The sequence below is a fragment of the Ictidomys tridecemlineatus genome, chromosome 5 (genome assembly GCF_052094955.1).
Source record: "Ictidomys tridecemlineatus isolate mIctTri1 chromosome 5, mIctTri1.hap1, whole genome shotgun sequence".
NCBI classification, from domain to species: Eukaryota; Metazoa; Chordata; class Mammalia; order Rodentia; family Sciuridae; genus Ictidomys; species Ictidomys tridecemlineatus.
The window spans coordinates 46,950,454-46,976,149 of record NC_135481.1 but is presented as its reverse complement, the minus strand read 5'-3'; the positions used below and the strand labels follow the sequence as shown (position 1 = coordinate 46,976,149).

Genomic DNA, 25,696 nt, shown 5'->3' with positions numbered 1-25,696 from the left:
AGCAAGACATGAAAATTGCAGAATACGAATTCTTAGTATTTATTATCTAATATAATTTTTTAACTAGACTAGGTTTTTATTTGAGGTTTTCTGGACTCCCTGTTTTGATTTCCAAACTATTTAATAGTGGAATCACTCTTAGCCAAGAAGTCCCCAAGAGATGTCCAAAGTAAATTAGTTTTATCATCCTCATTGTGTTCAGATGTAGAATGGGAATTTATACTCAGGGGATCACTTTAGGTGGAAAATACATGTCAGGCTTCAGGAGAGCAGGTCCACAGACACAGCCTCATACAGCCTGGGCTATCATCTCCTGCACATATCAGAAAAGAATAAGAGGGGATCCAGTCCAAGAAAAAAAAAACTGTGTTTAGTAAGTCAACTAATGTTCTTGATTCTCTTCATGATTTTTATTAAAATATTTCTATATGTCTGTTTCACATGTGCCCACTATGCTTTGAGATGAGAAGCTTGTCTAGCTTCTGTTATTTTCAGATCTCAATTCATAATTCTGTATAAATTGAAGGGTTTTTCCTCATCTCCCTTTGTTTCTGGAATTACTACAGTATCTTAACAACCATAGACTCAACACCATAAGGCACCTCCTCAAAAACCACCTCAGCTCTCTGTGGGGTCTCATAGTTCTCCGATGGTTAAATCATCTGAGAGGTTTCCAGAAATATTTGTATAAATGGTCCTTCCCATTTAAGAGAATAATGTTTTTCATATAATGGTGATCACTGCAACATTTCTCATATAGATAGAATTAAAAGGAGTTACATATTGAGTGAGAAGTGACATTATTAAATAAATAGATTAAAACTCATCAGTGAGAGTAAAGGAAGACACCATGAGCTGGTGGGAGGAACGTGCACCTTCTCACTGTGTACTTCACCCGGGGTATGTTTCAGTGATATATTAAGTTCTGGAGAAAAGATTCTTCTTAAAGTGTAAGTATGAAAAACTACAGTTTTCATATAGTAAAAATATTCATGGAAGGACATTGTATATACAAGTTGATATTTTGTTTATTTTCATACTCCTGAGATACCAGTGCAATCAGTTTATATAAAATGTCAGTAGCTAATGTTTTAAAGAAAGCATATTACATGCATTTAATTTACAGAAAATACTCAGCTGTACAATAAATATTTTGTGGATAAACTCTGGAATTTTTAAATCCATCTTGAAAAATAGAAGAATAATTAATATTTATTACTATTCACAGAAGACAACAAGGATAGCTGTGTTGTATATGTTCTAGTTCATCTTGTGGTTCATTTTCATTTCTATTTCTTACTGATATAGAAATGAAAGTAATAAAACCTTCTTTTTGAAGTTACCATAGATAATAGACTAAGATTTCACGCTACACAGGACTAAATAAAGATTCTATAGTTACTCTAATTGTTCTGAAGATTTTATTTAATATTAAGGGTAATATCATTTGTCCACCAATATATGATATTTACAGTTACAGAACTGATTTTTTTAAAAAAGCTGTGTAAATTCTTATTGATGAATTCTTCTCTGAAAATATACATATTCATTTTTTCACAAATCGCTCTATCAAACAGATGGACACTTGGTTTTGCTATTAGCCATCTTCTCTGTCATTTATTCAACAGGTACAGAACTAGTTACTGATAATTTCTCCTGAAAGGATTTTCTCTTGAGACCAAAAGAGACTTTTAAGAAAATAAATTCAGGTTACAGAGAGAATTTCCCTAATAGTTATGAATCTCTTGGAAGTCATTCTAGAATTTTTTTTTATTTTAGGTAATCTTTTCTATTATGGAGGATGTGTTTATTTGTAAGTTTTAAGGCCATTAACACGAGTCCCCTAATCTATTGTAAATGTATGTCCTAGGTCATTTTTTAGGAGAAATTTTGTTCTTATTGGTCTTAACTACTGCTTCTGAGGTCTTACTGTAAGGGTAGGGTAAGGTAATATACCTGATGAGTACAGATATCATAATTTCCCTGCATTCCATGGAAACACTTGGACATTTCATAGTACAAAGGAGGGTATGTCAGGCAAAAACTGAAACTGCCAGGAGAAGGTAATCATGAATGAGATCTCTCTGTGGTCCATTTTTGGAAGAATATTGAATTCAAGCAAAGCTGAACCTAAGCAAAATCAGTGTTAAGTTGAAAGATGAACAAAGAACCCTGAAATTTACCTATTGCCAACCCAGACTAACTCTCAGTGATGTACTTTGCTTACACATGTGTGTAATTTATACTCAGAAAACACATATAATGGCAGATCTATGAAAATTGATCTATATAGAAATAGACAAACAGATGGTGTTTCAAATTTTGTTGGTCAAGAGATGGAAATGGTTCATAATCTAGGCATTTCACAGCCTCCATGCATTGTAACAGAATATAAGTATTGTCTATTGATTAGCCTGACTTATAAGGAGCTTCTTTTTCAGAGTTCTAGAAGTCAAAATCTTCAAGTTGCTTTTAAATTTGATTAATGTCTTTCCATGTGGTGCTCCACTGATTGTTTTCCTTGTCAATTCACTTTTCTTAAACCAGTTGATTCTGTGGTAGATTTTAACTAATGACAAATTATGTGCCTGATATTGTATCCCATTCATTATGCCCAAATATGTATTATATCCCCTTCTATATACTTTATCTCATGCCCCACCATATATTTGATAAAAATAAGATTTAGATTTATGATGTCTTACAGCATAGGTTCCACTGAATATTGAAAAGATTCATATACATGGTAGAGAGAATTGTCATGTTATCTCTATTCATTTGTACTGGATAACAACATCTATTCATTTCCTAAGAACAATAGTCAATTCTTATCTCTAGGGGACATATCTCAAAATATTCTGTAGATGACAGTACTGCAAATAGTACTGAACATGTTACATAGTATATTTTTCTTAAAAATGCATACCTATCATGATGTTTAATATACAAACTAGAATAAGAAAGAGCTCAACAATAACAAATAATAAAATAGAATAACCATCACATATTACAAAAAAAAACCTTGTGTGAATGTGATTACTTTTACAGTGATTCAAAACAAATACTAACACTTTCATACTGAAGTTGGTTTAAGGCAGCTGAAATAATGAAAACCCACTACTGCATATGACCTAATCATAGTTAATTAAAACAATGGTTGCCATTGATCTGCACAGATTAATTTACAGGAATGGTAGAAACAAGCTAGTTTCCAGGTTACACCAAAGTCTTTTATTAGCCATATGGGTGTTTTCTTACTCTCTTCTTGTGAGAAAATCTATTTAATGATAAATAATTTGTGCAACAATCCCATCTTGGTCTCTGCATCCTGGAAAGTCATTCTTGGGCATTAACCTTTTCAAAGGGGTTATTATACAATGTAATTTGCACAACGTATTTCTTTGTACTTATACCTTTAACTCTCTGATAAAGATGCTAACTATTGTGTGTACAATAAATATTAAAAATCATCCTTTCTCATCTCACTAACTGAGACTCTATCATACCCAGGTTCTTTCAGATAACACAATAGAATGGGTGGAGAAAATCAGTCTGCAGTGTCAGAATTTGTGCTCCTGGGACTCTGTCACTCATGGAATGTTCAGATCTTACTCTTTGTAATATTTTTGGTACTTTATCTCATCATTGTTCCTGGAAATATTGTCATTGTGACCTCAATCATCACTGACCCTCATCTCCATTCCCCCATGTATTTTTTGTTAGCTAACTTGTCCTTTGTTGACATGTGGCTTTCCTCAATCACCACTCCTAAGATGATCATAGACTTTCTCAGAGAGGACAAGACCATTTCCTTTGGTGGCTGCATGTCCCAGGTCTTCCTTGCCCAATTAATTGCAGCACTTGAGATGGTGCTCCTGGTGGTCATGGCCTATGACCGCTACGTGGCCATCTGCAAACCACTTCACTACTTCACCATTATGAGCCTACAAAAGTGCATTGGGCTGGTGGTGACCGCCTGGACCATTGGCTTTGTGCATGCCCTGAGCCAAGTGGTTGTCATCGTGCACTTGCCTTTCTGTGGCCCCAGGGAAGTGGACAGCTTCTTCTGTGATAGACCACTGGTAGTCAAGCTCGCCTGCATGGATCGCCATAATATAGAAATTTTCATGAATATTAACTGTGGGTTTGTGGCTATAACTTCCTTTGTTATGCTACTAATATCCTACACACATATTCTTATCACCGTAAGCAAAAGCTCTAAAACTGGTGCATCTAAGGCCCTGTCCACATGCAGTGCCCATATCACAGTGGTGGTACTTTTCTTTGGGCCTTGCATCTTCCTCTACGTGTGGCCACTCAGCATCACCTGGATGGACAAATTTCTTGCTGTGTTTTATTCTGTATTTACTCCTCTCCTCAATCCAGTCATTTATACACTGAGAAACAAAGAGATGAAAAATGCTATGAAGAGATTCAGAAGCTACTACATAGATTGCAAGAGAAGCACTTAATGCCTAAATATCTAGTGATCCTTCGTTGTCATGGAATTATCTACTCAATCTTCTTATGTGTTTAACTTTGTTAAAAGAGATCTAAATTTATTTTAACAAAGGGGTATATACATCCTATTGGGCAGCATCTTGATAGACTCTGGGTTTTTAAAAATTTTCTTCTAATTTCATTTAGAAAATAAAATGTTTCTGTAGCATGGAGTCTTCACATCAATGTTTGCATTTACATTTTGTCCAAAACAATATGTGGTAATAATTTTTATCTTAACCCCATTTTCTATTCAAATTCTTATTGAAGCCAAAAGTGAAAAAATAAAAAGGATTAAATAGAAACAATAAACTACATAGAGCATAACAATGGAAATTATTTTTATTGGATTCCTTAACTCAATACAAAATAAACTTTAATTGAAAATATCTTTTTACAAAACAATGGAAATACATATGAGGTTAGCTGAATTGAAAGAAGTTTCATTGAATGTTTTAATAACAAAGCATCTTTCATTGTAAATAATATTTCCAAAATTAAATAAAGTTAATTTTATTTTTAGTAAGTTATTTTCAGTAAGTAAATTTATTTTAGTAAGTCAATTTATTTCTCTGATTCTCCAAGATATTATTAAAATATCACTTAATCAGGGAGACTTAACAATTGAAATTATGTAAATGCCTTAAAGAGGAATTTTACAATATGGAAACAAAATCAGGTCAAAATACAGAGAGAAATAGACAAAAATTCTAAATAAGTATTTGACTATATCTTTCAATAATTAATAGAGAACATGGTCAAAAATTCTTGGAGATGTGGTTGATCTGAAAATTACCATGTAGCAATTTTTCAGCAAGTGATACTTAGAACATTTTGACCAAAAACATCAGAATAGTTCTTATTTTCAATGGCAAACAAAACATACAATGAGTTGGACCATATTCTAGGCTATAAAATAAGTCTCAACAAACTTTAATATATTTGGGTCACAAAGAAATTTGTACTGAAATTTTTATAAACAACTTTTTTTTAAACAGGAGAGAGAGAGAGAGAGAGAGAGAGAGAGAGAGAGAGAGAGAGAGAATTTTAATATTTATTTATTTTTTAGTTTTCAGAGGACACAACATCTTTGTTTGTATGTGGTGCTGAGGATCGAACCCGGGCCACACACATACCTGTCGAGCGTGCTTCCGCTTGAGCCACATCCTCAGCCCAATATAAACAACTTTTTAAAAAATATTTTTAGTTATATATGGACACAATACCTTTATTTAATTGTTTATTTTTGTGTGGTGCCAGGAATCAAACCCTGTGCCTCATGCATGCTAGGCAAGCGCTCTACTGGTGAACCACAAACCCCAGGCCCTATCACAACTTTATTTTAATGATCCAAAATGAAAACAGCCTAATATCTCTCATCAGATGAATCAAAAAACAGATTACAGTACAAACATAAAACAGAACACTGCTGCTCAGAAATAAAAATAAGTGTTCTGTTCATAAACACAATATATGGGTGAAGGTATACTGAGTGGCAGATACCAGATCAAAAGGAAGACAAACTTATTATATACCAGTTATATAAAGTTTAATTTCTATATTTATAGAAAATGTAACATGAAGTGAGGAATAAGACACCCGTTAATGTTTGTCTTGGAGAAAGAGTGTGTGGAGAGACTGCGAAAGGGGTAATCGAGGAGCAAGGCAACTTTGGGGGAACGAGGCATAAACTTGTCCACTAGCCTGATCATGGTGATGTTTTCATAATTGTGAACATATATAGGTAAAAGTATATTGAACGGAAGATTTTTATGGACCATTTAGTATATATCAATTGCACCTTGAGAAAGTTGTTTTATCATTTAAGAGGTCAAAAAAGTGTATTTTAAACTAACATCTATTTTATTTTTAAAACATCTAAGGATATTAATAATTTGACATGCAGTACATAACTGTCAAGACATCAGGTAATCGTAGATAATATTTTTAAATATTAAAGTAAAGCACTTGCCTGGCATGCACAGGGTACTGGGTTCAATCCTCAGCACCACATAAAAATAAAATAAAGATGTTGTGTCCACCAAAAACTAAAAAATAAATATTAAAAAATTCTCTCTCTCTCTCTCTCTCTCTCTCTCTCTCTCTCTCTCTCTCTCTCTCTCTCTCTTTTAAAAAAATACTCAGTGGACCAAGATTAGGAGCCTATTTAGACAACTTTGAAATATATTTGGGTGCACCATTAATGTAAAGCTTTCCTTCTTGGTTATGTAGTACATTGATCAAGATAGAATCTCATTTGATTTAATGAATTGAAACATTAATTCAATGCAATTATGATTCACAGGTCAAGATGAATGAAGAGAGTATATCCTTACTACTTGTAGATAAAATTACAAATAATATCTTTTGCCTTCATTTTTACTTTTTTTCATTATTATTTTTATTTGTCCTTTTTAGATATACATTAGAGTACAGTGTATTTTGACATATTATAATACATGGAGTATAACTTATTCTAATTGGGATCCCATTCTTCGTGGTTGTAAATAAGGTGAAATTTCACTGGTAATGTGGTAGAACTGCAAATTGGTGCAACCACTCTGGAAAACAGAATGGAAGTTTCTCAGAAAACTTGGAATCAAACCACAATTTAACCCAGTTTTCCCACTCCTTGGCACACACTGAAAGGATTAAAATCAGCATACTACAGTGATACAGCAACATAAATGTTTACAGAATGTCATTTCACAACAGAAAAGCTTTGGAACCAACCTAGGTGCCCTTCAAAAGATGAATGGATAAAGAAAATGTGGTATATATACAAAATGGAATATTACTCAGCCATAAAGTAGAGTGAAATTATGGCCTTTACTGGTAAATTGATGGAACTGGAGACTATCATGCTAAGTACAATAAGCTACCCCCAAAAATCAAATGCCAAATGTTCTCTGATATATTGACACTACCATACAATAAGGTGGTAGGAGGGCAGATAGAAGTTCAATGGATTAGACAAAGGGGAATGATGGAAAGGGAGTGGGGATGGCAGTAGGAAATACAAGAGAATTAATCCGATATAAATTTACTGTGTCCATATAACAGTAATATTCAAAATCACCAATTTTTAATCATGGGTTGATTTATTTGAGGTATCTCTGGTTTCCATGATCTGATTTCCAAAATATGCAACACTTGGTATTTTTCAATATAGGAGTCCCCAAGAGATTCCCATGGTAAATTATTTTTATGATTCTTGTTCTGTCCAGGATACACAGTAGGTAATTTCACCCAAGGGATCACTTCAGATAGAGAATATGTATCATGCTGAGGGAAAGCACTTCCACAGACACTACCATTACCCAACAATGATATTATCTCAATAACACTTTATAATAAAAGACTAAAAGAAATCTGATCTTAGAGACAAGTTATTTTTAGTAAGTCAACTCATTTCTCTGATTCTCCAATATATTATTAAAATATTTCTATGTTTCACATGTTCTCACTATGCTTGGAGTGAAGAATGACTTGTTTAGTCTCTGAAAATCAGAAACTAGTCCATGGGTTTTCTCCTTGTACCCTACTCTTACTGGAATTTCCATGGTTTTCTTAGCACACACCACCAAAATGCCTCAGAGACAGTCCTTGGATGGCCACTCCATCTGAGCACTTCATAAAAATAAAATAAAGATGTTGATGTTACTCCATCATAAATAGTATTTTATGTAAAAAGACTGTTAGTAAATACAGAGAAGCAAAAAGGATTACCTATCACATGTGAAGTGATATAAAACTCAGTTGGTACATGAGTCAACATGACCAAAACTCATCACCTAAGAGCAAAGGAGGAGAAACATAGACTTTCCTTTTGTACCTCACCCAATGCAGAATATTTCAGGCAATCTTTAGAATTTTCTAACTTTAAATTTCTCTTTGTAAGACATAAATATTAAGGATCTACCAGAATTTTACAATTATTATTAGTTTAAAAATTTACTTCTAGGTAAGAAAATTGTACCTAGAATAAGATAATTTTTTTTGCTATAGTTTAAACCCCAAGTCAGTTTGTGTCTTTTCCCTTACTTTTCAATGTAATTATTTTAAGAGATAAAATTACCCCCCTACACACATATTGTGGAAGTCACTCTGAGTTCAAGATACAAATTCCCAAGGTGATTTAATGGCACCTTATATCCTATTGCCCTTTTTAGATCCTCTTAAAATATCAATGGCTCCTGGGAATAGCAGTGTGAAAGTAAAGAAATTGGCATATTTCTATAAAGCAAGCAGCATGTAGGACATGTCCTTTGATGTGTATACCACATAGCCTTGCTGAGTATGTGTGTGTTAATATAGAGAGAAGGTAATGAGCATGTTTCTGAAAGTTGCCTTATATTTTTGTTTTACAGAAAGTTCTTGTCTGTGTAATAAAAAATTTGTCAAAAAACAATTGGAAACTACTTCTGTAAGATTGAACTGAAAGAACAGAAAGGGAAAATGATTAATATTTATTAAAGATCGACTGAAAATCATAAAAACTTCTCTATAGTTCTGACTTATCTATTCAATACATTTTAGATTGAGTGGCCTCAAGGTTGCCCTTTTGATCAAGGTCACAAGGTTAGTAAGTAAGAGTGAGATTTCAGACCAATATGACAAATTAAAAGGAAATAGCTAGTCTACTAATATTCCTAACTATGCAATTAATATTAATGATATAAACTTAACTATTATACAATTGAAAACAACTAATAATAAAAAAAATGATTTCTTCCTGGTAAATTGTTCCCTAAGAAAGTAAATATTCATATTTCAGCAAATTGCTCTCTCAAACACAGTTGAAGTCTTTTCTTTTTCTTTTTAATACATTTAATTAAATTAATTTATTTATTTATTTTTCATGTGGTGATGAGAATTGAACATAGGGCCTTGCACGAGCTAGGCAAGCTCTCTACTGCTAAGGCACAACCCCAGCCCTGAAGTCCTTTTGTCTATTAGTCATTTTCTCTCCCTTATTCCAACAGAACAGATCTAGAACTAGCTATTGAAAACTCACCCTGGACTGTTTATATTGATAAGAAATTAAGTTTATGGAAAAAAGGGCTTATCAAGAGAGGAAGAACATTGGGGGTTGAAGCGCATGTTCACCAGGTTGACTGTGTTTATCTTTTCGGGCTCTATGTATATTTCAAAATGTATAAAACTGGGCTGGGGTTGTGTCTCAGTGGTAGAGCACTCCCCTAGCAGGTGCAAGGCATAGGGTTTGATCCTCAGCAACACATAAATAAAATAAATATATATAAAAATGCATAAAACTGCACACTATGAATATAGGCAAGTTATTACATGACCAATTGCACAAAAATAAAGGCTTTGTTAAAAAGATCTCAGATGGGGCTGAGGTTGTGGCTCAGTGGTAGAGCACTTGCCTAGCACGTGTGGGACCTTTGGTTCTATCCTCAGCACTACATTGAAATAAATAAATAAATAAAGGTATTGAGTCCGACTATGACTAAAATATTAAATAAATAAATAAATAAAGATCTCAGATGTCACAATGCCTGTATTGTAAATTTTCTTGTTTTTTGTTTTGTTATTGTTGTTGTTGTTTTGGCACTAGGGATTGAACCCAGAGTTACTTTACCACTGATCTAAATCCCCAGTCCTTTTATTTATTTATTTATTTGATTTCTTTGCTTTTCTTTTTCCTCTCTAGCTTTCACATGAAAGAGAAAACATATGACCCTTAACTTTCTGAGTCTGGCTTATTTCAGTTAGAACAATGTTCTCAAGTTCCATCCATTTTCATGCAAAAACATAATTTCATTTTTCTTTATGGCTGAATGAAACTCCATTGTGTATATATGCCATATTTTCTTTATCCATTCATCTGTTGATGAACACCTAGGCTGGTGCCAAAGCTGATCTCTATGTGATTTCTCTTGTCTCCTTGTTATGTTTTATGTATGAACAGATTGATGTAACTCCTAACAAAGATGTACTCAAGGGATGTTTAAAGTAAAAAACCAAAAACAAATCCATGAAAACACAAATCCACAAAACACAGAACAGGAATATTTCACTCCAGGGATCTCTTTCAATATTGAATATATTTCAGGCTAAGAGAAATCACTTCCACAGATACTCTCTTCCCAGAACAATGGTTGTCACCTCAAGTGTGTTTCCGAAGAGGATACTGAAAGAGAATGTGAGCTGATAGATCACTCATGCTGAGTAAGTCATTTCATGTTCTCTGTGATGCTCAAAGGTTATTTTAAAAGGATTTCTATGTAACCATTTCACACAGTTGAAAATGACTGGTTTAGCTTCAGGTATTTCCATAAAATATTGCACAGGGTTTCTCTTTGTCCCCTATTCTTATTGGAATTTCTGAGGTTTATTTAACAACAATGCACACACTACCATAATGCTTTGCCTCAGAGATTCTCTCTGGTGTGAGTAGAAGGATTGTAGTTCTTTGACCAGAAGTTTCCAATGATCCTTGCTTAAATGGTCCATTGAGTATGAATGAATAAAATTTTATATTAGAGAAATCATTGTATTCTAAGTAACTTTTAGTATAGAGATAGAAGTAAAATCCAATGCAAAGTTATATTCATACTGAAATAGTATTAAACGTTATAACCTGAGGAAAAAGGAAGATGGAACGAGGCACTAAGAGGATCGTGAAATTTCTTCCTGTGGATCTCATCCAATGTGTGTCTTGGCAATCTATTAAGTTCTTTGAGGAGAGATTCTCCTTGTGAAAAATAAATATCAAGAATCTCAGTTTTAGGATTATTATAAAAAATGATTTTTATAGAAAGATATCACACCTAGAAGGAGAACCGAAATTTGTTACTATATTTTATTTATTTTAATCAATCGATAAATCTGTACTTTTAAATGTGGTCAACTTGATCTTGATATATCTGTATAATGTGGAATGACTAAACTAAGGTAATTGGTATATACATTGTCTCACTTAATTGTTATTCATGTTGCAACATTTGAAATTTGTATTATAGTAGTTTTAAAACATATAGTACACCTCAGTACATGGTGGTAGACACCTGTAATATTCTCAGATATTCAGGAGACTGAAGCAATAGGATCCTAAGTTAGAAGCCAGCTCAGTAACTTTTTCAGGCACTAAACAATTTAGTGGGATCCTATCTCAAAACAAAATTTAAAAGGGCAGGGAATTTGGTTCAGTGGGTTAGAGTGCCCTTTAATGAATTCCCAGGACACACTCACTCCAATAATATATATATATATTTAAGTCTGAGTTGGCTCCATCTTATTCTCAGTGTTTAATAATTCTCCACAGATTTTACCTAATTCATTTAGCTGATTAAATAATATTCATTTAATTTATAGATTTTAAAATTAATGATGAGGTATGTATGTGAGTTTGTATCCAAATATTCATATCAGATATTTATTATATGATCTTTCTTGCAGTTTTTATCTATAAGAAATTGAACAACTATACACTTTAGTGATAAGTTTATAATTAGTTTTATGATAAATAGAACAGCTACAAAGAAACTGTAATATTATGTCAAATCTTTTTACCATAATTCAATATGCCATGTCTTCCCAAGGACATCATCTAAATTTTTGCTATTTAGTATAAAGATTGCTGTTGTTTACCCATTAAGATCACTTTTACTGATCTGATCCTTTTTAACAGTGAACTGGAGCTAATTATCAGGTAACACCTCAAACATCTGTTAGATTTTCCCCTTCCTCTTCTCATTTCTGCTGGTGAAAGAACACTCATAATGAATTATTTACATGCTAATCACATTATTCTCTTGAAAAGCCAATAACAATTATCTTTCTTTTTGAGCATAATACCAGATATGTTTAGCCCTGATTTTCCTCTATTTATACTTTTCAATTTCAGACAAAGATGCTAAATGTAAACATCAAATTCTAAAAGTCAAGTTCCTTTTTTATCTCCATAACTGACAATCTGTTCTTCTCTCAAGGTTATTTCAGAAGACACATTGAATAAAATGGATGGAGGAAATCAGTCCATAGTGTCAGAATTTTTGCTTCTGGGACTTTGCCATTCATGGGATATTCAGGTCTTGCTCTTTATGATATTATTTATGATTTACCTGATGACTGTAATTGGAAATATTTTTATCATACTACTAATCATCAAGGATACCCATCTTCATACCCCCATGTACTTCTTGTTAGCCAACCTATCCTTTATTGACATGTGGCTTTCCTCCATCACCACTCCTAAGATGATCATAGGATTTCTCAGGGAGAACCAGAGCATTTCCTTTGGAGGCTGCATGTGCCAGGTTCTTTTTGTCCATTTTATTGGATCAAGTGAGATGATAATACTGGTGGCCATGGCCTATGACCGCTACGTGGCCATCTGCAAACCCCTCCACTATACCACAATTATGAGTCTGCAAAAGTGCATGAGGCTGGTAGTGATTGCCTGGATTGCTGGCTTTGTGCATGGCATGAGTCAACTGGTTGTAATTGCACAGCTGCCTTTCTGTGGCCCCAGAGAAATAGACAGCTTCTTCTGTGACATACCACTGGTAATCAAGCTGGCTTGCATGGATTCCTCTAATGTAGACACTTTAATAAACATTGACTGTGGGTTTGTGGCTGTAACCTCCTTTATTCTATTGCTGATATCCTACACACATATTCTTGTCACTGTTCGCCAAAGTTCTAAGTCTGGTGCATCCAAGGCTCTTTCTACATGCACTGCCCACATCATAGTGGTGGTGCTTTTCTTTGGGCCCTGCATCTTCATCTATGTGTGGCCAATCGGCGTTCCGTGGTTGGACAAATTTTTTGCCGTGTTTTACACTGCTATAACACCTCTTCTAAATCCTACAATTTACTCTTTGAGAAATAAAGATATTAAAGAAGCTATGAAGAGATTCAAAAACTATTGCTATGGATTTCAAGGCTAATATTTAATGCCCTGAAGCTAGTGAGTGTTTCAAATTGGCAATATGTTAATCTTACACAATAGCTTGAAAATTATAACATGTTCAATTTGTGTCCACATGTTATTACTGTCTTCAGATATAAGAAAAGGGGTATTATAAATCAGGACATTTCAACATTTCCAAAGAAAGCAATGTAATACCTTGAATTATTTTCCTAGAAGCCAAACATATTAATTCTTCTTTATGGGGAAATTATTTAATTAGTCTCTCTATGCTTTCAACTACATTAAAGAAACTCGTGTAATGCATTCAACACTACCGTAGATCCAATCTGGTAGACTGCATCTTCATGAAACTTTTTAAATTTCCTTTTAATTCCATTAGACAAAAGAGGCTGATGAAACATTTGAGGCTTCTCCATATTTCATTTATCTTTTTACAAAAGGCAAAACATTATTATTTCCTTAACACGTATTCTTACCCAAATATGAAGGGGAGAATTTGAAAGAGAATGAAATAAAAGTGATAAAACACTTGAGGAAAATGGTGGAGATTATGTTCTATTTGGGTTTCATTAATTCAATAAAAATTAAATCAATAGATAATTAATGATATTTGCTTTAGTTATTAACCTAAAAGAATGATATTTTTGCTGTCAATTATTAATCAGTTTTGTAAACATCCTGAAATGTAATATACCTGAAGCAGGGACATGGCTTACCTAGTTATTTCTTAAAACTGTAGTACATAATACACTGGAATAGACACTTAGCAAAGTACTTTAATAAATCAAATAGAAACCAATATTTTTATTTATATGCCTATAAAATTTATTTCTCAAAGTGTACTTAAATAAGCTCTTTTGACATTTCAAAAATTTTCCCAACAAGTTCAGGTTAAAAATGATATTTCTTTTCTTTTTTCCAGAATGATAGATTAAGTGGCTTGAAACAAATTTGTTGGCATCTATTTAAAAATGTTAAAATGGAAAGATGGCATATGATCAATTTTTATTTCTTTTATATTGAAGCTGTTTACAACAAATGACAGAATAAAAAATAATAATGCAGATATCATTCTTGACTGCCTGATGTATGTCATTATACGTCATTATTTTTTATGTATTCTCTTCAGTGCTTTAGTATTAGGCCCAAGTTGTTAATGAAATAACAAGACCCAAATATAGAAACCAAATTTCTTGAAGGTAACCCAGCTTTATTTTGCGTTACTTAAAGAACTCAGAGATGAATTATACTTCCAAGAGTGTTTACTTATTTATTATTTGCCACTCAACAGCAGTATAGAAAATTTACTTTTCACCAAATATGTTAAAGCATAACTCATGCCAAAAATAAAGTACCAAAACATCTCTATTGAGCTAACAGATAAAACACTAATTACTGTAAATGGTATAATTTTCAATGTAGTTTTCTCTATCAATATATATTGTGAAGAAAGTGAATACCTCTCCAGCACATGCCTGTTCACCTATGGTCACAAAGAACTGGCAGTCCATCATTTGGTTGTCTCTGTCTTAGAAATAGCCTCAATTCACCTTCAATGGTACTCTTTCAACCACTGTGTTTTCAGAGTATGTACTAAGTTAATTTTTTTCCTACCCAGAATGCTTACTCTGTTCATAACTCTGTAAGTCCTTAGAAGGTAAACTTGAGATTTAAGCACTATTTTAAGAATTTCATGAAATGGGTATAAAAATTAAAAACACTGATTTCACAATCTGTAACATAACCTGGCATGACAAATTCATACTAGTAAATGCCCTCCCCTCAGACATCTTTATACTTTTTAGCATAAAATTTAAATTTTAGCATAAAATGTAATCCAAGTATACACACTTTAATCTGGCAGACCCGTCTAATTAATTCCTTCTGTTTTCTGTTAGAATCATCTATACAAATACTAATCTAGGGGTCTTGAAAATATGAATGTGCTTAGATAAAGCACAAATAACCATAGCTAGTTTTCATTTTCAAATTATTGAAAATATTGTTTACAACTCTGGTGAAAGTATACCTTTCTTGGGATGAGAGACCCCCAATCCGCACAGCGTGAAGTTAGAGGAAAGAGAGGAAAAATGTTGTGAGTGGATAGTAAGTATAATAATGAGAGTAGCTTCTCCCACTTTCTCACCTTCATTTTCAAATCTTAAAAATGAAGATCTTTTCTCCCATGAGAGCCATACAGGGCTCATCACTATGACATTCAACATTCTGATAGTCCACATGTTTATGGGTGATCATGTATGTGGTCAAATTAGTAAATTCACTGGTCATGGACCCATTGCTTCATTTGAGTGGCTGTCAAATAAAGTTTGCAGAAGTTCCATGATGGTTAATAAGAAACTACTTAAAACCACAGATGGTGGTGCCAGCTGAGATATTACCATAAGCAAAATATGCATACCTATAGTAGATATGCATTCGAATGAGACAAAATCCTACTTCCTCCATGGTATAAATATTCTAACACCATCAACCTACCATTAGGATCTCCACAGAATACTGTGCCATATTGGCAGCTGAGTACTAAACTGCTGATAGCCAGAGAATATATACGAGGTGTTACGTTTTACTCTCTAGGGTTGCTGGGCTCATTTTCTCTTTTCAGCAAAAAATTAAAGAAGAGAACACAGAGATAGCAAGCAAGAAGTATGTTTATTGCAAAAGCAACAGAGATAGAAAGATAGACCTTTCTGAAGAGAAGCGGACCCAGAGCTGGGAATCCAGGTGGGGAGTTTGGGCCTGTTGTCTTTTATGGTATCTGGAATGTCCTCCTTTCCTTTTGTCCTCCCTGTCCACGCATTCCTCACCATTATTGACTGTTGGCCCCTTGGTCCATGCATCTATTTTTAGTTTTTCTATTGGGTCCCCTTCTTAGGAGCATGAGTATAGATGTGTCTGTCAGATTTTGTCCTCCACTAGGGTGCTCTGCCTTAGTTAATGAGGAAGTTGATCTCATCAGAGATCTTTGCTCCTTTGTTCTGGCCCTGCTCCACCCCCTCACATACCATCTTTCGCTGGCCACCTAAGCCCTTCTATATCTCCCTCATATGCAGGACCTCAAAATATTGTCATTTTACATGTGGACTCACTGAGCAAGCACCTGGACAACTTTATTAAAAAGAGGCTAACAGACAAAAAACCTGTGCTTTTTCTACCTAAAATATCTTCTTCTGCTATGAATGTCCTCTAGGACATTCAAATGGGCATCTATATTTTGATAATCTGTGCCCATTCTGAAAGATCTATTACCAGAATTGATCCCTAACTTTCTTTGTCATCAATATTTCTAGTCTCTTAATTCTAAGTCCAGATCATCTAAGAAACTTTTATCAATTATTCATGAATCAATATAGACCCATGCTTTTTACAAGTCACAGGGAATAAACAAATGTACCGTCACAATTTCTTCCCATGTGCATCATTTCTCCTCATCATTATCTTATATGGTCACAAGCATATTAAAAAATGCTTGAGCATGTTACCAAAAGTTTGGTTCCTGTCCCCATGCAAATTTAATAATGAGGACATGGTTTTGAGAAAAAGGGGGAAAAGAGGTTTATTGCTTTGCTAACAGCTGAAAAACACAGAGGACTCCCGTCCCAGAGGTTGTGGTTCTTCCCATCAGGGAAAACAGAGGGCTTTTAAAGAAGATATGCAAAGGCTCCATTCTAGGTATGCCCTGAGAGTGGGTCCCAGGTGTTTCCTGGATGGTGTGTTGAAATTCACTTGTTGATTTGGGAGATAGTCACTTTGTAGTTTTTCTGGTGATATCTTCTTCCTGCAAAGAACAGACAACTCCAAGCAATCTGGTTTCCTGCCCCCAGGTTAGGAAAGGGGAGAGGAAGAATAGAAAAAAAAAACATATTCTTTTAAAATAAGCACCAAAGGCTATATTCAAAAGTGAAAATGCAGCATTGCTACAAGCATAATGTATTTGATGACTGGGGCTATAAGATTACAGACCATTACTTCTAATTACTGCCAAAATATCATTGTAACAGGGATCCACTTCACATTTTAAATATAGCCCTTGTTATTCTGAGGCTTATTTTGAAAAAGATATTTTTCTCTCTCTCTTCTCCCCTTTCTCCCTCCCTAGTTCCCCTAGTTAATTGTCCTTGAACAAACACACCACAGGAAGAAGATGACTTTCAGAGAGTCTAAGAAGTGAATATCTAAAACATCATGCTTCAGAGATGCTCTCAAGTCTGCTGTGTGGGGATATCACAGTTCTTAGATGGCCACTCCATCTGAGCAGTACCCAGTTATCCTCGTCCAAGTGGTCCTCCCATTAAATAATATTTCTACATCATAAAAAGTGTTTATGTAAGAAAACTTTTAATACATACAGGAAAGCAAAAAGGATTATCTATCACGTGTGAAGTACCTCACCCAGTGTAGAATATCTCAGGTGATCTATTGAATTTTCTAAATTTAAGTTTCTCTTTGTAAATCATAAATGTTAAGAATCTAGCAAGGTTTTAGGACTATTAGTCCAAACAGTTACAGAAGAATATTGTACCTAGAAGAAGATTTTTTTAAAAAATTGCTGTATTTCAAACCCCATAAAGAAGCAACTCAGTTTGTCTCTTTTCACTTACTATGCAATGTAAATATTTCAAGACATAAAATTACCCCCCACACACATATTTTAGAATTCACTCTGAATTCCAATTAAGAATCCCTTAGGTCCTTTAATAGCACCTTTTATCCTATTGCCTCTTTTAGTTCCTCTTTAAATATCATTGGCTTCAAGAAATGGCAGGGTGAAAGCTGAAGAAGGTATGATATTTCCAGAAGGCAACAGTATGTAGGACATGTCCTTTGATGTATATACCAGGTAGCTTTGCTGAGTATGTATGTGATAATTTAAAGAGAATATAATAAGGATGTTTCTGAAAGTTTACTCTGTAATTTTTTTTTTTTTACAGAAAGTCCTTTTGTGTGAAATAAAACTTTTGCCAAAAAATATTTGGAAACTGTACTACTGCAAGATTAAATGGAATTAATAGAAAGAGAAAATAATTAATATTTATTCAACATTTATGAAAAAGTCATAAAAATTTACTTGCCTTCTGTATAATTCTGACATCTTTACAATACATTTTAGATTGAGTGACTTCTCTGCACAGATGAAGAAATGGAAATGTAAAGTAGGCTTAGATCAAGATGACCAAAAAGAGAGAGATTTAAGACCAGATATGATAAATTAAAAGTCCATGGCTAGTCTGCTAATATTCCTATGAAATAAATATTAATATAATATTAAATATTATAAAACTACTAAAAACAAAAGCTGATAAGAAAAAAATATAATTTCTAACTGGTAAAGTTCCCTATGAAAGCATATATTCATCTTTTAGCAAGTTTCTCTCTCAAACACAACTGAAGAACTTTTTTTCTGTTAACTATCTTCTCTCACTTATTCCAACATAACAGATCTAGAACTAGCTATTGAAAAATCATCCTAGAATGTTTGAATTGATAAGAAGTTAAGTTTAGTGATAGAGGTCAAATTTTTCAAGTTGCTCAGAGGGCATAAATCTATCAGGTGTTATACCTGAACATTTTCTTGAGAAATTAAATGTATACAATGGAGTATTATACATTTTGTAAGATGTATGTGCTTATCTGTTTGTGTGTGTATAGCACATATATACACACACATATGTTATTATTACTCCTTTAAGTTAAATCTTTATAAATTCCACATATAAGAATATGTGGTAATTTAACCAGGCATGTTGGCACAAGCCCATAAACCCAATGGCTCAGGAGACTGAGGTAGGAGGATCCCAAGTTCAAAGCCAGCCTCACAAGGGCAAGGTGCTAAGCAAATCACTGAAACACTCTCTCTAAATAAAAATACAAAACAGGGATAGGGACATGATTCAGTGGTCAAGTCCCTCTGAGCTCAATCCCCAATACATTCCCCACCCCACCACCCAAAAAGATTATGTGGTAATCTCAATTTTTAAAAAATATTAAAACAAAACAATATTATTGACTCCTCCAAATGAACTTATAATCATATTGCATAAGAAACAAATAGAAATGCTTTAGGATTAATTAATCTAAAGAAGAAAGGGAATGTAGAATACATTGATGAAGTTGAGAGAGCTATAATTAATATCTTCTACCACAACTCATATACAGTGTTACAGAGGATTTGATCAGGAAGAGAGTCTTTAAATATAAAAATCTCTGGGGCTCTGCCTGAGATGGAACACCACATGGAGGGTTCCATGCCCCAGGACTCTATGGAAACTATGGTTACTTTGGTGAAGAACAATCAAGAGGGTGGTGGAAGTGCCACAATACTGGTAGCAACAGTAAAAATAGCTGAGCAAATGGGAATATAATGGTGAGTACCACCCAAGAGGAGATTATAGTCAATCCAGACTCTGGAAACCTGTTTACAAATGTCAGTTTACACCTTCTCAAGAGTAATCAGAGAAGAACACAGTGCAGATGGTATGGATGAAGGGGAAAAAGATGTTATCAGGAAGGAAGAACTTTGGAGGCTGTAGCACATTCATCAAGTTGGCTATGTTGACCTCTTCAGGCTGCATATATTTCAAGATGTATAAAACAGCATTGTGAAAATATGCAAGTTATTATATGCTTAATTGCACAAAAACAAAGGCTTTGTTTAAAAGATCTCAGATGTATTTCAATTTTTATTTATTTATTTATTATTTACTTTTTTTAAAAATTTTAAGGCATGGTCTCACTAAATTGTTGAGGCTGGCCTCAAAATTGCAGTCCTTCTGCCTCAGCCTCCCAAGCCCCTGGGATTATAGGCATGTGCCTTCCTGCCTGGAAAACTTCCTATTTTTTGAAAAAAAATTCTAGAAATAATCTTGATAATTAGATATCTAGTGCATAACTGTCAGGATGTCAACTAATCACAGATAATATTAAAACAACAGTCAACCAACCAAGATTATCTACCTATTTAAACAATGTAGTTATATATCACATACGTTTATGATTTGACTTTTAACTGAAATTAAAACTTTAGTTGAATCTAATTATATCAAGTTACAGATCAAGTTTTCAGATATTACCTCTTTATTATTTATAGGCATAATGTTTAAATTTTACTAAGTTTTAACTAATGGATTTTTTTCTACATTTTTTATTAAGTATTATAATAGTGGAATTCATTGTCATATGTTCATATATGCACAAATATGACAATGTAATTTGGTCAATATCACTTCCCAGCACTTCTCAGTCTCTCCCCTCCTTCCTCCTCCTGGTATCTTTCCTGAACTGATCTCCCTGTGATTTTCATGAGATCTACCAACATGTTTCTTTTCCTTTTTCCTCTCTAGCTTCCACATGTGAGAAAAAAACATATGACCCTGGACCTGAGTTTGACTTATTTAGTTTAATATAATGTTCTCAAATTCCAACCATTTTACTGCGAATGACATAATTTGATTTTTCTTAAAGGTTGAATGAAACTCCATTGTGTGTATAAATGCTACATTTTCTTTAACAATTCATCTGTTGATGGACATCTAGGCTGGTTCCAAGGCTGATCTCTGTGATGTTTATCTTGTCTTTTTGTTATGTTTTCCAATGTATGAAAAGGTTGATGTTACTCCTAACAAAGATGTACTCAAGGGATGTTTTTTTTAAAAAAAATCCGTGATTCTATTTCTGCCTGAAACACAGAACAGGCAAATTTCTCTCAAGGGACCTCTTTTGTGTTTTAAATATGTCAGGCTGAGGGAAATCACTTCCACGGATACTGTCTCCACACAACAATGGGTGTCAACTCCAGTGTGTTGTGGAAGAGCACACTGAAAGAAAATGTGACCTTACAGAACGCCCATGGTGAGTAAGTCATTTAATATTCTCTGTGATGTTCAAAGATTTAGAAGTAAAATCCAATGCATAAGGATGTTCATATTGAAATAGTATTAAAACTTCTAACCTGAGGAAGAAGGAAAACAGAACAAGGCACTAGAAGGAACGTAACATTTCTTCCAGTGGACCTCACCCAGTACATATCTAACGCAATCTCTTAATTTCTTTAAGGGTAAGAATGTCCTTATGTAAATATTGATATTCTCACAGAGTTTTAGGGTTATGATAGAAAATATTTTTCATAGAAAGATAGCATATCTAGAAGGAGAACCAAAGTTTGTGGCTATATTTTATTTATTTTAATCAACAAATAATTCTGTACATTCATGTGGTTCAATCTGTTGTCTTGATACATGTGCACAACATGGAATGGCTAAATCAAGGTAATTGACATATCCATCTTCTCATTATTCATGTTACAACTTTTTAAATTTGTATTTTAGCAGGTTTAAAACATAAAACACACCACAGGATGTGGTTGTGCACACCTGCAATACTCTCAGCAATTCAGGAAGCTGAGGCAAGAAGATCCACGAGTTAGAGGCCAGCCTCAGCAACTTAGCAAAGTACTAAGCAACTTAGTGAGTCACTAAGCAATTTAGTGAGATCCTGTCTCAAAACAAAATTTTAAAAGGCTGGGGATATGGCTCAGTGATTTAAGTGCCCTGGGATGAATTCCCAATACCCAGCCACCATAATAAAATATATAATACATTTTATTTATATTTTTATAATATCATAATAAGCTGTGGCATAGATCAATATACCAAATTCCCCTTGACCAACTGAAGCTATATCCTTTGGCCAATATCACCTCCTGCCTTTGGTAACCAACATTCTACTCTTTATTTGTGTGCATTTAACATTTTAGATTCCACATTTAAGTGAGATCATATAGCATTTATCTTTCTGTGCCTTACAAACCTACAAACTTACAAACCTAGAAGCCATTATGCTGCTATATTCTCTACCTCCAAGAAGAGCAATTTGTCTGTTTTCCTTAAATTTACAATTTTAACAGTTTAAGAATTATTATTAACCCTGTTTGTGAAAATTCTGAGTTAAAGATAAGAAATCTAAATCCACTCTAACACAATGTTCTACTGTCTCCTATAGATTCTCTTAAATTATGAATAACTCCTCCTGGGCCAAAGGAAAATTAAAAAATGAAAAGGGCATAGCAGAAAGGATATGTCCGATATGTGCTATGCACCTGTCCATCCCATAGTTTTCCTAAGCATGTGTGCATTAATTTAGCAAAAATTGAAATAGTAGCATTTTTTAAAGGCAATTATAATAAATGCTCTGTATGCTCACCAGTACTCTGACAGGACAAAGAGAAAACAATCTTCTTGTGGCACATTTGGGCTGGGATTATTCAACAGCATCACCAAGCCTTCAGAGTAAATTCAAAGTCCTCTATACCCATGGGCCTTTCAGCTGGCCACTGCCAACCTTCCCACTGGCCTCCCACACACTTCACTCAGGCCATTTGTCGTTTCCCTGCAGGTCATGTGGCTTCACCTCTGACCTGAGTGTTCTGTTCCTCTCCCTGAGATGTTCTCTCTGCAGGACTTGGTGAAAGGTTCCTCCCTGACCCCTACTCATAAAGAAAGGCAATTGCATATGTTTCAGTGAGAGAAAATGATTGGCTGTACTTTACAGTTTTTTTTTCCAAAAAGCCTTAAAAACTGTATGCTTAAAGATGAGGAATAACTAATAGTTATTAAATTTCACAGTACCAAAAAAATATATGTGATTTTTATTTTTTTGTTGTTCATTTTCACATCATGCCTATTAGATTGAATAATCTTTTTTTTAAATGAGAAAATAGAAAAAGTAATAGATTAGTGCTGAGGGCCATTGCCAAGTAGGAATGACGCATCGATATTTCCTTGCCAGCATACCCCATGTTAAATGGACTTGCCTTGGAAATTTGCTGTGACCTTGCATGTGTGTTTGAGAAAGGTGACCCTGCTCAATGACCAGGGTGGATCCAGGGTTAGGGTGTATCCTGCAGGTTTTAGGAAGTATCCGAGTTTAAGATAATTTGGGTTTAAGGCAAGTTTAAGGCATTCCTGGTTTAAGACAATAGGGGTTTTAGGGAAGTTGGAGGTTGAAGTTTATTGCTGCTGGGAATAGGGCGTTGCTGCTGCTGGAGTTCCGGCTGAGTTCTTGTGGAGAGAAAGTTTTGGGACGTGAATTGGTGGCAGATTTTGGATTTTCCCCGAACGTTTTTGTAGAGGCTGGTGTGAGTTCGGGAATAAAGAATTGATGTTTGAATCTACAAAGCTGTGAGTGGCTCCTGATTCAGTGCCAAGCCGAGACATTGGCATTTGGTGGTCCAAACGTGGAACGTCTGAAACTTGGAGGTGAGTAAAATTGCTCGCCCCTGAGGGAAGGCGAGAGAATGGGTGACCATTTCAAAAAAAAAAAATGTGTTCTTGTTTTGATTTATTTCGTTTTTGTTTCAAGCTGCCTATCCCTACAAATTTCTCAGGCAAACTGGGAAAAAATGGTTGGCTCAAGATTTGAAGTTTGTTAGCCCCGAGAAAGAGAAAATTGATACAGCGAATTTTTATTCAGTTTTTGTTTCATTCAGTTGCGGTTTTGTTTTGTGTTATCTTATTGGGTTGCGTTATCTTTATAGAAGATTAGAAATTAGTAAAAAAGAAACCAAAAAGGTGTTAAGTAAATTGTTAGAGATTCAGACCATGGAGAAAGACATTTTAGATCAAGCAAAAGAGAAGGTCTCTCGAGCTAGTCAGAGAGAGGAAGAAAATTTAAAGGAAAATGGGTTATTAGGAAAAAGGCCACAACAAGAGGCTGTTACTAACTCTATTACCAGAGGGCGTAATTCAACCAACAGCCCCACCGATGGAGACAGCTGAGTGGCCCTCAAACCCCGTAGTTGATAAGTGGGATACTGAGACAGGACCTCAAAGATTAGCATGCCCTATACTTGAGCAGGCAGGAGGGCAGCGAATTCACAATGCTTTAGATTTTAATACAGCGAAGCAGTTAAAGGAGGCTGTAACAACCTATGGTCCCCAAGCTCCCTTTACAGTAAGCATGGTCGAGTCCATTACTAACTTGGACATGACGCCAGCATATTGGGCTAGCATGTGTAAATCTGTGCTAAATGGAGGACAATATTTGTTATGGAAGGTTGCCAATGAGGAATTTTGCATGGAGACAGCTAGGCGAAATGCAGCAGCCGGTTACCCTCAAAGAAATCTAGATATGTTGTTAGGAAAAGGACCTTATGAGGGTCAATGGCAACAAATTGAATATGATCCTGCTATATATGCACAAATTGCTGCAGACGCAGTTAGGGCATGGAAGACTTTACAAGGACATGGAGATTTACAAGGTCAGCTAGCTAAGGTAATACAGAGACCTAATGAACCTTACGCTGACTTTGTAGACAGGCTTATTCAAACAGCTGCCAAAATTTTGGGGAATACAGAACAAGCAATGCCATTAATAAAACAACTGGCTTATGACCAAGCAAATCATTGCTGCAGAGAGGTTATTAGACCATGGAGACATGAAGATTTAAACACACATGCAAGGTCACAGCAAATTTCCAAGGCAAGTCCATTTAACATGGGGTATGCTGGCAAGGAAATATCGATGCGTCATTCCTACTTGGCAATGGCCCTCAGCAGTCTCATTGAGTTGCTTAGCACCTCACTTTTCCTGAGGCTGGCTTTGAACTCCTGATCCTCCTGGCTCAGCCTCCCAAGCAACAGGAATTACAGGTGTGTGCCACCATGCCTGACAGCATATCAGTTATGTATTATATGACCTTTCCTATAGTTTATCTCTAAAACACTGATCTAACATACATTTTAGAGTGAAAAATTTATAGTTATTTTTATGATATAGGACAACTACAGAGAAACCGTAATGTTATATCAAATCTTTTTACCAAATTGCAATATTACTTTGCCATCATTTTTCCAAGGACATCATATAAATTTTTGCTATTTAGTACAAAGATCACTGTTGTTGACCTGCCCAGATTACTTTTACTGGACTGATCCTTTTTACCAGAAAACTGGAGCTATTTCCAGGCAACATCTCAAGCATGTGTTAGCTTTTCCTCTTGATGTCCTACTTTCCTCACACCCTGTTGAAAGTACACTCATAATGAATTATTCACCTAACAATCCCATGTTATTCTCTTAAAAATCCCATCATGGCTATCTTTTCATTTGAACATAATACTAGATATATTGAACTCTGAGTTTTCTTCCAATTATACTTTTAATTTCAGATTGGATGCTAATATCAATGTAAACATCAAATTCTAAAAGTCAAGTTCCTTTTTTATCCCCATAACTGATAATCTATGTTTCTTTCAAGGATATTTCAGAAGACTCATTGAAT

The 25,696-nt window shown here is 34.4% G+C and overlaps 2 protein-coding genes across 2 annotated transcripts; both read left to right on the top strand.

Annotated features, from left to right (window-relative positions):
* Nucleotides 1–3,533: 3,533 nt before the first annotated feature.
* On the top strand, nt 3,534–4,472 carry LOC101971408 (olfactory receptor 4K3). The gene has a single exon (XM_013366462.2). It carries the CDS (start codon nt 3,534–3,536, stop codon nt 4,470–4,472), a length of 939 nt encoding a protein of 312 aa, XP_013221916.2.
* An 8,010-nt stretch (nt 4,473–12,482) lies between these two features.
* On the top strand, nt 12,483–13,418 carry LOC101971701 (olfactory receptor 4K14). Its single transcript, XM_005342720.3, has one exon. The coding sequence runs from the start codon at nt 12,486–12,488 to the stop codon at nt 13,416–13,418; it is 933 nt and encodes a 310-aa protein (XP_005342777.3). The 5' UTR covers nt 12,483–12,485.
* Nucleotides 13,419–25,696: the final 12,278 nt, after the last annotated feature.